The sequence below is a fragment of the Muntiacus reevesi genome, chromosome 12 (assembly GCF_963930625.1).
Source record: "Muntiacus reevesi chromosome 12, mMunRee1.1, whole genome shotgun sequence".
Classification (NCBI taxonomy): Eukaryota; Metazoa; Chordata; class Mammalia; order Artiodactyla; family Cervidae; genus Muntiacus; species Muntiacus reevesi.
In genome coordinates, this window is record NC_089260.1 from 77413963 (window position 1) to 77429694 (window position 15732).

The window sequence follows — 15732 nt, forward strand, 5'->3', positions numbered from 1 at the left end:
AGATTCACTTGCTGGTTGGGGAATTAAGATCCCACAAGATGTGTGGCCAAAATATGTACATATATTTTTAAAGAGATGTGTTTCCAAGGCCACTTTCTGTAGTTTAGTAAATGGCACAGGGAAATAACATTTTCAGTGAAGTGGGACAGAGCTGCTGAAGGCTGTCACTATCCCTGAACACTCAGGAATCTCCTGATGAGTTAAAATGTATGTGGATTTTGTTTTAATCAGGGATGGGTAAGACGTCAGAAAAAGCAAAAGAGTTCCAGAAAAACATATATTTCTGCTTTATTGACTATGCCACAAGTTTTGACTGTGTGGATCTCAATAAACTGTGGAAAAATCTGAAAGAGATGGGAATACCAGACCACCTGACCTGCCTCTTGAGAAACCTGTATGCAGGTCAGGAAGCAACAATTAGAACTGGACTTGGAACAACAGACTGGTTCCAAATAGGAAAAGGAGTACGTCAAGGCTGTATATTGTCACCCTGCTTATTTAACATATATGCAGATTACATCATGAGAAACATTGGGCTGGAGGAAGCACAAGCTGGAATCAAGATTGCCGGGAGAAATATCAATTACCTCAGATATGCAGATGATACCACCCTATGGCAGAAAGTGAAGAAGAACTAAAGGCCTCTTGATGAAAGCGGAGAGTGAAAAAGTTGGCTTAAAGCTCAACATTCAGAAAACTAAGATCATGGCATCTGGTCCCATCACTTCATGGGAAATAGATGGGGAAACAGTGGAAACAGTGGCTGACTTTATTTTTCTGGGCTCCAAAATCACTGCAGATGGTGCTTGCAGCCATGAAATTAAAAGATGCTTACTCCTTAGAAGGAAAGTTATGACCAACCTAGACAGTATATTGAAAAGCAGAGACATCGCTTTGTCAACAAAGGGCTGTCTAGTCAAGACTATGGTTTTTCCAGTGGTCATGTATGGATGTGAGAGTTGGACTATAAAGAAAGCTGAATGCCAAAGAATTGACGGTTTTGAACTGTAGTGTTGGAGAAAACTCTTGAGAGTCTCTTGGACTGCAAGGAGATCCAACCAGTCCATCCTAAAGATCAATCCTGGGTGTTCATTGGAAGGACTGATGTTGAAGCTGAAACTCCAATATTTTGGCCAACTGATGCGAAGAGCTGAGTCGTTTGAAAAGACCCTGATGCTGGGAAAGATTGAGGGCAGGAGGAGAAGGGGACGACAGGAGAAGATGGTTGGATGGCATCACCAACTCAATGGACATGGGTTTGGGTGAACTCTGGGAGTTGGCGACGGATAGGGAGGCCTGGCGTGCTGTGGTTCATGGGGTCGCAAGGAGTCGGACACGACTGAGCAACTGAACTGAAGACGTCAGAAATGTGGGTGGACTTTTATATTCACAGGTGTCTAGAAATGGGAGGAGGCAGGGCACACCATGCGGGGCCACACAGGGAAGCACTGGGTTGGTCAGGAAGAGAAAGAGAGGAGGGAAGGGTTGGCCCAGAGCCTTTACTGGGATTTCTGCGAAAGGAATGGGCAAGGCAGGGCAATGACACTGAGGAGGATTAGGGCCGTGTGCTTGAATAATTTCAGCAGGCTACTGGGTCATCTCCAGTGGTCTGATACCTGCCCCCGCTGTGACTTAGGGCAGGGAAGCACTGGTGTGATGTGAGAGTCTTGTAAAGGAGATAGTCGGGAGTGTGGGCTCTGGATTGGTTGGTTTGTGTCAACGCCTAGCTCTAAGGGTTCCTTTGCTATCTCTAGGAATGGCTTTCGGACTTAGCCTTGCTTGGCTTGAAAGCTGGCAGGAGGAACCAGGAGACCCTAGAACCCTAAACAGAAGCAGAATTTCCCCAAGTCTCCCAGGAGAGTATATCTGAGGTCAGGGTGCTGGGAGCCAGCACATGAGATCCCACCCATGACAAGGTCATGAGGAGAAGGCCTGACAAGCAAGGCAGATCAGGACTTCAGGGATTTCGAAAAGCTGCCCCGGCGCTCACCTTAAAGATGATCTCTGTCTTTCTGATGCTTGCTATATTAGACTACTCCCTAATTTCTGTGACATGGGTAGAAGGCCTTCCCCGATCTCTCTCCAAAGAGAATCAACTGAGAACTTTAATGTGTCCGCTGGACGGCGGTATCCTATAAGATTATCCAGGATGAAAGGAGTGTTTCAATTTAGACCCCTTTGCTGGCATTCTAGCCTGCTTGGCAAATGCGTACTAATGCACATGACTGCTCACAACACCTTAATCATAAACAGCATAAAGAACCTGATCACACAAAAGGCCCTAATAGGCACAGAGCTCTTTGGGGGGTGGAGAAGCCCTATTAGAGAACACAAAAATATTATTCTAAAAGTGGTTATAGTTAAAAAGATTTAGAAAAATAAGGGTTCAGAATTGTTAATTTTAACCAGGAATGCTAAACAGGGGCTGCCTCACCAGAGCTGCAGAGGCTTTGTGTTGTAAACCTTTTAGATAAATTTAACTGATAACTTCTGCAAAAGGACTGACCTTTGTGTTCATTAAAGAATAGATTACAGGAAAACAGCTTTGCATTCACATAGGTCATAAAATGTCAATAGGCCCCAAGACCAGAAGATAACCTACAAGACTCTCACAAAGAAGTATGCAGAAAACACCCTGGTTTCGTGAAGGATAAGCTGATGTAATATTAAACTATCTTCCCCTTAAAAAATGTACTAACTTAGAATATAAAAGCTACAGTAAAAAATAAAGATTTGCCAGACTCTGCTGCACCCCCTGTCTGGTTACACTCTCTCTCTCTCTCTCTCTCTCTCTCTCTCTCCCTCGGAGACTTGGCTCCATCAAGGCTGGTCTCACGTGTCTTCTCTCGCCGACGCCCTTCATCCTGAGAGTACCCCCTGGATCCTGCCGAGGCTGGGTCCTAAGAGCAAAATGAACGAGGTGCTGGAGGTGGCCTGAGGAGGTGGGCCGCAGGCCCAGGTGACAGGTGTGTGCCCGGCATGCAGAGGCCTTCTCACCACCCATTCCTGTCTGGCCCAGCCCCTATACTCAACCTTTTTTCCCACTTGGAACTGAATCCCTGAAGGCAGGGCCCATGAGGTTTCAGTTCTGCCTCACTCTCCTGGGCTCGACAACAACCTCACATGCTCAGTAGAAACTTGTTTGAAAGACCAACTAACCTGTGGATCAGCAATCTTACTTTTCTTTAAATGAAGATAAAAGCTGAGAAACAGAATTTCCAGAAATGAAACACGTCCTTTGCTCAGGACAGGGATTAATGCTTAATCAAGATGGAGCCAATAAATGGAAAAATATGGCTGAAGTGGGATTCAGAAAGGCACTTTTCAAAAAATTTATTCACCAGATTGTCACTAGTGCTTTGGGGTTCTTTTCCCAGAGGAAAGCTGCTTCCTTTCAGTGTCCTGCAAATTAAAAAAGTCAGGGCTCATACCCATTAGGACAGCTACTGTGAAAAAAAAAACAAAAACAGAGAAGAAAAAGTGCTAGCAAGGATGTGGACAAACTGCAACACTTTTATGCTGCTGGTGGGGATGTAAATTGGTGCAGCCACTATGGAGAATAGTATGGGGGTTTGTAAAAAGATTAGGCATAGAATTACCATATGACCACCCAAGTTTTGCAACATGAAGTGTTCTGGAGATGGATGGTGGTGATGGTTGCACAACAGTATGCATATACTTAATACTGATCTTGGAAACAGCAGTGAGCCATTCTGAAGAGAGATCTTAGTTCTTTGCCTCAGAATTGGATCTAGGTAGCCTGGATGAAAACCGGGAATCCTAGCCACAAGACCACCAGGGGCTAGAGGCTAGAACTAGAGAGACCCTGGCTGTTTCCTCCTTTTGAAAATAAGAATGTTTCAAGGAGGTGAAAACTGTAAAAACAGGTACAAAGTTTATTAGAGACACAGCAAAATGTATGGGAAAGCACACAGAGAAACAATGTTTATTCAAGACAGAAGCAGAGCAGAAATACACACTTGGAGAGAAATGGTATGAATATGCTCTCTAATGAGGAGGAGCGCAGTAAGTCAGAAACTAGGCAGAGACACACACCTGGAGAGGAGTGTGGGCATCCTGAGTGAGGAGGAGCACAGTAAGGAGTGATGTAACTCCCTTATATAGGACAGTCCTTCTGGGTCTTTGTTTCTGTTCAGTTCAGTTCAGTCACTTGGTTGTGTCCGACTCTTTGCGACTCCATGGTCTGCAGCACGCCAGGCTTCCCTGTCCATCATCAACTCCCGGAGCTTGCTCAAACTCACGTCCATCTAGTCGGTGATGGCATCTAACCATCTCATCCTCTGTCGTCCCCTTCTCCTCCTTCTTTCAATCTTTCCCAGCATCAGGGGCTTTTCTAATGAGTCAGTTGTTCACATCAGGTGGACAAAGTATTGGAGTTTCAGCTTCAGCATCAGTCCTTCTAATGATTATTCAGGACTGATTTCCTTTAGGATTGACTGGTTGGATCTCCTTCCTGTCCAAGGGACTCTCAAGAGTTTTCTCCAACACCACAGTTCAAAAGCATCAATTCTTCAGTGCTCAGCCTTCTTTATGGTCCAATTCTCACATCAGTACATGACTACTGGAAAAACCATAGCTTTGACTATATGAACCTTTTTCAGTAAAGTAATGTCTCTGCTTTTTAATATGCTGTTGAGGTTGGTCATAGCTTTTCTTCCAAGGAGCAAGTGTCTCTTAATTTCATGGCTGCACTCATAATCTGCAGTGATTTTGGAGCCCAGGGAAATAAAGTCTGTCACTGTTTCCATTATTTCCCCATCTATTTGCCATGAAGTGATGGGACCAGATGCCATGATCTTCGTTTTTTGAATGTTGAGTTTTAACCCAGCTTTTTCACTCTCCTCTTTCAGTTTCATCAAGAGACTCTTTAGTTCTTTGCTTTCTGCTGTAAGGGTGGTGTCATCTGCGTATCTGAAGCTATTAATATTTCTCCCTGCAATCTTTTTTTCCCCACCATTATGTTGAGTTTATTATTTCAATGGCACTGATACAGCTGGAGGTATTCAGTGATGCTGTGCAGGCAGGATTTCTTTCCCTGCAATCTTGATTCCAGCTTGTGCATCATCCAGCCCAGCATTTCGCATGATGTACCCTGCATCATCAGTTGGAGAAGACTCTTGAGAGTCCCTTGGACTGCAAGGAGATCCAACCAGTTCATTCTAAAGGAGATCAGTCCTGGGTGTTCATTGGAAGGACTGATGTTGAAGCTGAAACTCCAATACTTTGGTCACCTGATGCGAAGAGTTGACTCATTTGAAAAGACCCTGATGCTGGGGAAGACCCTGATGCCGGGGACCAGCCTCAGCAGGATCCAGGGGTACCCTCAGGATGAACGGCGTCGGCGAGAGAGAGACGTGAGACCAGCCTTGATAGGGCCAAGTCTGCGAGGGAGAGAGAGAGAGAGAGAGAGAGAGAGAGAGAATGACCAGACGGGGGTGTTTGCAGGGTCTGGCAGAGTCTGGCAATGCTTTATTTTTTACCGTGGCTTTTATACCCTAAATTAGTACATTTCTAAGGGGAAGATAGTTTAACATTACATCAGCTTGTTCTTCACGAAACCAGGGTGTTTTCTGCATACTTCTTTGTTTATGTCTTCTACATTATCTTCTGGCCTCGGGGCCTATGGACATTTTATGACCTAGGTGAATGCAAAGCTGTTTTCCTGTAATCTATTCTTTAATGAACACAAAAGCTAGTCCTTTTGCAGAAGTTACTAGTTGAATTTATCTAAAAGGTTTACAACACAAAGACTGCAGCTCTGGTGAGGCAGCCCCTGTTTAGCATTCCTGGTTAAAATGAACAATTCTAACCACTTTTAAAATAATATTTTTGTGTTACATTAATATGCATTTGCCAAGCAGGCTAGAATGCCAGCAAAGGAGTCTAAATTGAAACACTCCTTTCATCCTGGATAATCTTATAGGATACCGCCTTCTCCTCATGACCTTGTCATGGGTGGGATCTCGTGTGGTGGTTCCCGGCAGACGACAGAGGATAAGATGGTTGGATGGCATCACCAACTCAATGGACATGAGTTTGGGTGGACTCCGGGAGTTGGTGATGGACAGGGAGGCCTGGCGTGCTGCGGTTCATGGGGTCGCAAGGAGTCGGAAACGACTGAGCGACTGAACTGAACTGAACCCTGCATATAAGTTAAATAAGTAAGGTGACAATATACAGCCTTGACGTACTCCTTTCCCAACTTTGAACCAGTCTGTTGTTCCATGTCCAATCCTAACTGTTGCTTCTTGACCTGCATACAAGTTTCTCAGAGACAGGTAAGGTGGTCTGGTATTCCTATGTCTTGAAGAATTTTCCAGTTTGTTGTGATCCACACAGTCGAAGGCTTTAGTGTAGTTAATGAAACAGAAGTAGATGTTTTTCTGTAATTCTCTTGCTTTTTCTGTGATCCAACGGATGTTGGCAGTTTGATCTCTGGTTCCTCTGCCTTTTCTAAATCCAGCTTGAACATCTGGAAGTTCTCAGTTCATATACTGTTGAAGCCTAGTTTGGAGAATTTTGAGCATTACTTTGCTAGGGTGTGAGATGAGTGCAATTGTGTGGTAGTTTGAACATTGTTTGGCTTTGTCTCTCTTTGGGATTGGAATGAAAATTGACCTTTTCCAGTCCTGTGGCCACTGCTGAGTTTTCCAAATTTGCTGGCATATTGAGTGCAGCACTTTCGCAGCATCATCTTTTAGAATTTGAAATAGCTCAACTGGAATTCCATCACCTCCACTAGCTTTGTTCATAGTGACACTTCCTAAGGCCCACTTGACTTCACACTCCAGGGTGTCTGGCTCTAGGTGGGTGATCACTCCATCATGGTTATCTGGGTCATTAAGATCTTTTTTGTATAGTTCTGTTGCAAGAAGGGGGACCCCTTCCAGGACCCGAAACTGGGCTCTTGTCTAACACTCGGAAATGAATTGTCCGAGGAGACACATGCTGACAAAGCAAGAGATTTTATTGGGAAAGGGCACCCGGGTGGAGAGCAGGAGGGTAAGGGAACCCAGGAGAACTGCTCTGCCGCGTGGCTCACAGTCTTGGATTTTATGGTGATGGGATTCGTTTCCGGGTAGTCTTTGGCCAATCATTCTAATTCAGAGTATTTGCTGGTGGCCCACGCATCGCTCAGCCAAGGTGGATGCTAGCAAGAGGGATTCTGGGAAGTGGACGGACAGGTAGTGTCTCCTTTCGATCTTTCCCGAACTCTTCCAGCTGGTGGTGGCTTATTAGTTCCGTATTCCTTATCAGGATCTCCTGCCATAAAACAACTCATGCAAATGGTTACTATGGTGCCTGGCCAGGGTGGGCGGTTTCAATCAGTGTGCTTCCCATAACAGTTCTGTGTGTTCTTGCACCTCTTCTTAATATTTTCTGCTTCTGTTAGGTCCATAACATTTCTGTCCTTAATTGTGTCCATCTTTGCATGAAATTCTCCCTTCTTATCTCTAATTTACTTGATGAGATCTTTTTTTTTTTTTTTTCATGAGATCTCTAATCTTTCTGATTCTATTGTTTTCCTGTTTCTTTGCATTGATCACTTAGGAAGGTTTTCTTATCTCTCCTGGTGTTTGGGGTCTTTGTTTACATTTGGCCAATTATTTTGTTTCTTTCTTCACACCTGACTGGTCCTTGGACCCTCTCCAATATGTGTGCACAACTTTTTTCTAAGATGGACCCCAAGGCAGAGGCCTGTGGGTGCATGTCCACACTTGTAATGGTGTGGGGCTCCCTTGCTTTTTGACCCCCATGAAGCCTTCCTGTGCAAGTGCAGACAGAGAAGTCTTCCTTAACCTCAGGAGTGGTCATCTCATTTCTTTAACAGAGCTCAGTTTTTGCCACTAGCTTTGTCCTTGAAGTGTCAGGGTGAGAACAAAGCTTGACTTTTACTCCTGTTGACAAACACCAGGTGTCCAGCCCCGGGGCCCTTCTCCTAACCCTAACCCTAATATGTGAAAGTCACTCAGTCATGTCAGACTCTTTGTAATCCCATGGACTACAAAGCCCATGGAGTTCTCCAGGCCAGAATACTGGTATGGGTAGCCTTTCCCTTCTCCAGGGGATCTTCCCATCCCAGGGATTGAACCCAGGTCTCCCGCATTACAGGTGGATTCTTTCCCAGCTGAGCCACAAGGGAAGCCCAATACCACTAAACTGCATACTTATAAATGACCAAGATGGTGAATATTATGTGTATTTTACCATGCTTTAAAAAGTTGGAAAAAAAAATTGTCAGGGCTAAAAATGCACTTTGTTTGGGAAAAGGTATTTCTTTAAGTACGTTCTTAGCTTATTAGTGGGAAGACCACATTTTGCAAGTACTTCAGAGATTTGCTAATATTTTAATATATTTATATATATATATTTGGCTGTGTCAGGAGTTAGTTGCAGCATGTGGGATCTAGTTCCCTGACCTGGGATTGAATGCAGGCCCCTGCATTGGGAGCAGACAGTCTTAGCCATTGGATCATCAGGAAAGTCATTAATATTTTTTGAAAATCAGAAGAAAATTCCCATTATGCTTATGTTAATGAGCAGCAATTAACTCAAAGTGAAAGTATAAAGGCTCTATTGTGTGTGTTTGCTGGACAACTCCAGAACATTCAGTTTTTCTGTAGAACAACAAATTAGGAGAGCGGATGAGACAGTTTCCAGATAAACGACACAGAGCACATGGGCAGAATACGGGAAAGGGTGGAGCAAACAGAAGGGCTATTTGTCCACGGAAAGGGACAAGTAAGTTAAGAAGGCCCCATACACAACCCCTAAATATCCAAGAGGCCCCCAGGAGGCCCCCAAATACAGATAAAATCACAGCGGCCGGCCTGACCTGCAGTGTGGGACCAGACGGTCACTGAGTGGTCTGTGTGTGTGTGGGGAGGGGGCTCTGGTGTGGGGTTGCAGGAGCCCTGAAGCCAGAGGGCCCACTGCCTGACACAGCTCAGAGGCAACGGCCTGTCTGCACCTCAGACCAGCATTTATCACTGTAAGTGGGTCTTTCAGAGAACGTTTTTTAACTTTTCTTCCAATATTTATTTATTTATTTGGCTGCACTGGGTCTTAGTTGTGAAATGCAGGATCTTCCATCTTCCTTGAGGTGTGTGGGCTCTTTAGTTGTGCCATGTGAACTCCTCGTTCCCAGACCAGGGATTGAACCCTGCCTCCTGCAGTGGATGTGTGGAATCCTATCCACTGGACCACCAGGGAAGTCCCCCATGCACACTTTTAAAATAACACCATTTTTAGAAGTAGAATACACAGAAAGGAGATAAAAACACCTTCAGCGTGCAGCACAACTCTTGTCAACAAGCTGATCCTGCCCAGGACCTTGAAGGCTCCCTGTGTTCACTCTCTCAGGCCACCTCTCCTGTCTGTGCCTGAGCTTGGCCCCTTTGACTTCTACAGCCCTGGTGATTTTTGTAGGCTTACTTTATATTCTTCGTGCATATTCACTCATCTAACCCTCACAATGATCTTATGATAGGTAGTATTATTGTTCCCATGAAAGACAGCAGGAGTATAGGGTTCTGTTATTTGCCAGAGATGCTAGCGTGGGGAGCATAGCTGAACAAGACAGAAGCGGGGCATGGTTACTCGAGTTTATTCCAAATTACTCATGTGTGTAGGTGCGAGAAGAAATATTTAAGAACAACTTTTAAAGGAAATGGACCTCGGTGGTATTAGATGGCACCCTGGCTGACCAGTGTGAGCAAAGGCACTGTGTGGGGAGTGCCTCATCTGGGGACAGAGGCAGTTGGGCCCCTCCTGAAGATCTGAGAACCCCATGCCCAGGGAGACTGTCCTCACCACCTTGAATGACCTGGATCTGCAGAGACCCGGCTGTATGTCAGACTCAGTGGCCTTATATGGAAGCCGACATTCAGACCAGTGAGGGGAGCTCAGGCACAGATTTTGGGACTGTGGGAGCTTCGCCAGCCAGTACTATCATCTCTGCATAGATGCACCAAGCATGAGGCAGGGGTGTGCACCTTCCAAGCCCCACCATCAGCTGCCCTCCCTTGAGTCTACACACGTGCCTCAAGGTAGGCCTTAGGGAGGAGTCCACAGGAGCACGACCCCTGAAACAGCACGTCTCAGGCTTCCCTGGGCCCATGGCCCCCACTGGGGTCTCATAGCCACCAGACACGCCCTGACTCCTGGGCTTGCACTGCTACCTCTGTCGTACCCAGACTGTGGTGACAGCCTGGACACAAGCCTGGAGTGGGCTTGGTCAGCCTCATTCTGGCTGCAAACACAGCTTGGGAAGCCAGTTTAGGGTCAAAGGGAGAGTAGAGGGCCGTGTGTCCTGCTCCGCCCCTCCCCCATACTCCACCCTAGGGACCCCACAGCACACAAGTCCAAGCACTGTCCTCACCTCCACCCCTCTGGCCTTCTGGTCCTCCAAGCCTTCGCGGAGCTGACCCCAAAACCCCTCAACCTGCCCCAAGGAGATCCAGGTGTTCCTCAGCTCTGGCCCTGCTGTGGGCAGTGCTGCCCCCTAGTGGGCTCTCCCTGACAAGCCCAGCTGGCTGCCTCTTACCGGGCCTCGTGCACAGTCCCCTCTGCTCCCTCGTGGCTTCAGAATGTGGCCACATGGCCACTTCCTTCCCGCTCCTGTCATCTTCCGATGTCTCCCTGGCATCCACCCCTGCGAGGCCACACTGGAGCAAAAACTCCACCCTGGAGTCCCGAGAGCAAGCCCCTCTGCTCCGTGAGACCCCTGCCCTCCCTCTCTCCCTACCTCGCCTGCTCTCCCCACTCAGGCCTAATCTGCACACCCAGGGTCCTGATCAGTAAACTCTCCCCGCCTGTGCCTACTCTGTTATCATTCAGGGGTTCCACCTCCTCTTCTGCTAACTCCAGGGATCTTCACTGGAAGGACTCCTCCCACTTCTCCAGGAGACCCCTCTCTGAAAGAAAGAAAGATGTATCCTGCTGGAGATTCCCTGCCAGGTAGCCTTGCCTCCCGAATCCGCCCCGTCTGCTAAAGGCCAGCCTCGCCGCCAGACCCGCGAGTCTTAAGTGCCGCGCAGGCCCGTCTAACTCAGTGCGCCTGCGCAGAGGGCCGGGAGCGCGAGAGAGGCTACGGGCGACCGCCATAGAACTACAAGTCCCGGTGTGCATTGCGGCGGCGGCCCTTGACCGGAAGGTTGGGGGCTCTCGGCCCCACCCCGGAAGATAAGGCGGCTCTCAAGGCCTGTGTCTCCTCTTTCGGCCGCGCTCTGCAGCAGGTAGGACGTGTTGGTGTCATCCGGCGCCATCCGGCGCCCCCCGTTGTCCTAGGCTCCGCTAGGGACCCTAGCTGACTCTGGAAAAAGCGCCGGGGCGCACGGCTGGGGGTGGAGATGCGGAGGGTCCTGAGGGCGGGAGGGAGGGGCCGAGGGAGCGGGGCCCCTGAAGCCCGCTGTTGGGGATGCCAGGGCCGGACGGCCGCTGACCGTGAGCTGCCTCCAGACCGCCGCCATGGGCCGCGTGATACGTGGGCAGAGGAAGGGCGCCGGCTCCGTGTTCCGCGCACATGTGAAGCACAGAAAAGGCGCCGCGCGCCTGCGCGCCGTGGATTTCGCCGAGCGACATGGATATATCAAGGGCATCGTGAAGGTTCGGGGCGTGGGCCGGGACGGGTGGGGGCGCGGGGCGCCCAGCGGGACCCCTGAGCCCGTCACGCTGCCTCGATCCGCAGGACATCATCCACGATCCGGGCCGCGGAGCCCCCCTTGCAAAAGTGGTTTTCCGCGATCCGTACCGTTTTAAGAAGAGGACAGAGCTGTTCATTGCTGCTGAGGGAATCCACACCGGCCAGTTTGTATACTGCGGCAAAAAGGGTGAGCTCCGCGCCGAGGTGAAAGGTCTTGATGGGGAGGGACTTGAGGTGCCTGGCGTTTTACAGCTTGGGTCCAGGGAGGAACGTTGCGGCTGTAGCCTTCACTTGGGGACACCTGCTTGGCCAGGCATCCCGGCGAGTGCCTGGAGAGCTGTAGGAGGAGGCTGGCCTTGGTTTTGGCAAGCAGTGTCGGAAGTGGCGAAGACATTGCTTGACGTTTCTCTTGTAGCCCAGCTCAACATCGGCAATGTGCTCCCAGTGGGCACCATGCCTGAGGGCACCATCGTGTGTTGTCTGGAGGAGAAGCCTGGTGACCGAGGCAAGCTGGCAAGAGCCTCCGGAAACTATGCTACAGTCATCTCCCACAACCCTGAGACAAAGAAGACGCGAGTGAAGCTGCCTTCGGGCTCCAAAAAGGTCATCTCCTCTGCCAACAGAGCTGTGGTCGGTGAGTGAAAGGCAGCGGTTGTATGCTGTGGGTCTCCTGTGGATAGCCAGCAGCTAGATGAGCCAGGAACCCAGCTGCCTGCTTCATTCAAGTTTGAGCACAATGTGTGGTCTAATTCGGGATACTTATTAAGTGGGTGTAAGTAGTTCCTGTTTAACTCCTGGTTGGGTGTTGAATGAGAGTGGGTTCAACATGCTGGACTCTGTAAAGTAAAGATAGGCTTAGCTGCACTCTGGGATAACCTAGATTTGGGTGATTTTTGCTTTTGTGGGCCACCTGGTTAAAGCCACACAGTGTGTTGAAATGCATATACTCAAGTTTGTTGGCTGACATCTTTGAATCCGTGTGACAAATCCAGTCCTGCCTGGGGGAGGCTCTGGAGGGTGTGCTCAGAGAATAAGCAAAACAATTGCAGAGAAGTGGTGGGCCAGGTCAGCTGTCCTGTTTGGGGTGGGGAGGAGCCTAGTGTCAGACCCTGCAAAGGGGAGGACTTCTGAAAAGCCATGGCTCAAGGTGGGCATTCCAGGTGATGTGAGTAAAGTCCTTGCAGCGGAAGAACCTTTGTCAGCCAACAGGCTGTGTGTGTTAGTCGCTTAGTCACATCTGACTCTTTGCAATACCATGAACTGTAGCTTGCCAGGCTCCTCTGTCCATGGAATTCTACAGGCAAGAATACTGGAGTGGGTTGCCATTCCGTTTTCCAGGGCTTCCCAACTCAGGGATTGAACTTGGGTATCCTGCAATGCAGACAGATTCTTTACTGTCTGAGCCACTAGGGAAGCCCTAGCTGACAGGCTGTAACAGGATTTACTGCTTGGTGATGGTTTCCAGGAATTTTTGAGGCTCCTGGGATCGTGTGATCCTGAAGGGCACATGGTGGTGGGGCACTGGCAAGGACACAGCAGGGAATGCCCTGCCTGATGGGAGTGTGCCCAGTGCTGGGTGGGGTGGGTGATACACCTCTCTGAGTCTTCTGGTCTCCAACAGGTGTGGTGGCAGGAGGTGGCCGCATTGACAAGCCCATTCTGAAGGCCGGCCGTGCCTACCACAAGTACAAGGCAAAGAGGAACTGCTGGCCGAGGGTGCGGGGTGTGGCCATGAATGTAAGTAGCTCAGAAGTGGACAGTGGGGTCAGTATTAGGTGTATGAGGGCTGTGAGACTAGGTGGACAAGTTCCTGCCTGGAGTGTCTCCTCTTTATGGTGGAAGGTCTGTGGTGTGAGGTGGCTGATAGTTTGTAAGCGCAGGCCAGTTGATTCTGCGGGTTCCTAAGCCTTCCTGAGGTAGATCAGGGTCAGCCCCACCTCACCATCACCTCCTTCTTCCTGCAGCCTGTCGAGCATCCCTTCGGAGGTGGCAACCACCAGCACATCGGCAAACCCTCTACTATCCGCAGAGACGCCCCTGCTGGTCGGAAAGTGGGTCTCATTGCTGCCCGCCGGACTGGGCGTCTCCGGGGAACCAAGACTGTGCAGGAGAAGGAGAACTAGGGCTGTGGCTCAATAAAGCTTGTTTCTTTTCACAACCGAGCTGTGTGTTTCTGTGGTTTCAGAGGGAAGGGTCCCCTCTCCAAGGAGTACCCTCCGCACCAGGGATCAGTGGAGGCTCTGGATGGTGAGGTTGGTGGGTGGCTTCACACCTTGCCTCTTGTAAATCCCACCTGCCCGCCTCCCCCCCCTCCCCCAACCTGACATGTAGAGCAGAGAAGCCCACTCACAAGGAATGTAATCTCCGTGAATCCTGTTCATTACCTTCAACTTGTCTTGAGCGTCTGGGTGCCATTGGGTGTGAGTGGTGCCGCTGGTGCCACAGGCTGAGGGCCAGGGTGTTCTGTCCTGCAGTGGAAGGACCAGACCAACTTCTCCACAGACGGGCTTCCTTTTTGGTGATAGCTCACCTGCACCTTGTCTGGGACTTAAATGATGGACTGGTCAAAGCTGATAAGGCCATGCTGGCTTGGGCACCAATGTGGAGTGGGGGCCCATCAGTGACAAGACCATGTACTTACACAGGCCAACTAGAGTGCCCTGCCCCGGTGGATCTGCTTGTGAGCTGATGTCAAAGCAAGAGCTGCAAGCCACTGTGGGTAACTGACCACAGCAGTGAAGGGAAAGCAGGCTAAGGGGTAAGGTAATGGTAAGGGGACAGTAAGGGTGGGTGGTGGATGGCTGGCTCAGGAAGGATGCTCCTCTATAGCCTGGGTGGAAGGCACTGGCAGCCACCTTCCTAAGTGGTGCACAGTAGCTGGTCACCTTGGCTGTGTTGGGATGCTGTGTGGCAGGGTCCCTCCTGGGTGAGAGGGTGTCACTGGTTCCAGGTGACTCTGTTCTCATGGTCCATGCCTGTTACTAGTGTGAACTTCAGTTTTGGTCTTGCCTTTCTGGGGCTCCACCTGCCCTCAGCCATCCACGCCTAGATATTGTTGCTGAGACCTCTGTGATGAGAGGACTGTAAGCTTCCTGGAGAAAAGGGTACTGGACATGTTTGCCAGGACATAACTTGCTTTACTGGGTAAAGCCTGCGGCTTTGTCCAGGGGGCTGGCCAATAGGGAGGGTTTGCTTCAAGAGCATTAAGGCCCCATTTAAAGGCGTTGGTGCTGGGGGTAGCGGTTTACAAGGGCTACTCTGACCAGTATGTGTGTTAGTCGCTCATTTGTGAATTTTTGCAACACCATGGACTGTAGCCCCCCAGGCTCATCTGTCCATGTGATTTTCCAGGCAAGAATATGGGAGTGGGTTGCCATTCCCTTCTCCAGGGGGGTCTTCCCAACCCAGGGATGAAACCACTTTACAGGCAGACTCTTTACTCTTTGAGCCACCAGGGAAGCATTTTCATTTTCTGAGTTATCACATGGCCCTGAAGAAGGGTGTACTTTTCTGCCTTTCAATTCAGTCATGTCTGACTCTTTGCAACTCCATGAACTGCAGCACACCAGGCCTCCCTGTCCATCACCAACTCCGGAGTACACCCAAACCCCTGTCCATTGAGTCGGTGATGCCATCCAACCATCTCATCCTCTGTCGTCCCCTTCTCTTGCCCTCAATCTTTCCCACCAGCAGGGTCTTTTCAAATGAGTCAGCTCTTCGAATCAGGTGGCCAAAGTATTGGGAGTTTCAGCTTCAACCTCAGCCCTTCCAATGAACACCCAGGATTGATCTTTAGGATGGACTGGTTGGATCTCCGTGCAGTCCAAGGGACTCTCAAGAGGTCGTTGCAACCTCCAGACATTCTTTGGATTCATTGGAGAGTATCTAACTCCATTGCTAACACTAGCAAAGGGGGTACTCTTTTGTCCCCTTCTGATGCCTATGTCAGAAGCTTTCTCTATCTCCTTTATACTTTAATAAAACTTTATTACACACACACACACAAGAGTCTCCTCCAACACCACAGTTCAAAAACATTAATTCTTCGACACTCAGCTTTCCTTATA

The 15732-nt window shown here is 49.2% G+C and overlaps 1 protein-coding gene across 2 annotated transcripts; it reads left to right on the forward strand.

The window, feature by feature from the left end:
* The first annotated feature begins 11137 nt into the window (after nt 1–11137).
* On the forward strand, nt 11138–13823 carry RPL8 (ribosomal protein L8). Of its 2 annotated transcripts, none has more exons than XM_065902677.1 (6): nt 11138–11258; nt 11482–11628; nt 11711–11852; nt 12081–12299; nt 13287–13402; nt 13630–13823. In XM_065902677.1, exons 2-6 carry the CDS (start codon nt 11491–11493, stop codon nt 13786–13788), a joined length of 774 nt encoding a protein of 257 aa, XP_065758749.1. In that variant the 5' UTR covers nt 11138–11258; nt 11482–11490; the 3' UTR covers nt 13789–13823. The 2 variants fall into 2 exon arrangements, with proteins under 2 accessions (XP_065758749.1, XP_065758748.1); XM_065902676.1 differs by having other exon boundaries at nt 11184–11258; nt 11448–11628.
* Nucleotides 13824–15732: the final 1909 nt, after the last annotated feature.

What these genes read in the sequence shown, in the direction of transcription:
- RPL8 (XM_065902677.1), top strand. Translation starts at nt 11,491, where the DNA reads ATGGGCCGCGTGATACGTGGGCAGAGGAAGGGCGCCGGCTCCGTGTTC. An exon ending in TGCCAACAGAGCTGTGGTCG is followed by an intron (nt 12,300 to 13,286) that starts GTGAGTGAAAGG and finishes GGTCTCCAACAG; the next exon opens with GTGTGGTGGCAGGAGGTGGC. An exon ending in TGCGGGGTGTGGCCATGAAT is followed by an intron (nt 13,403 to 13,629) that starts GTAAGTAGCTCA and finishes TTCTTCCTGCAG; the next exon opens with CCTGTCGAGCATCCCTTCGG.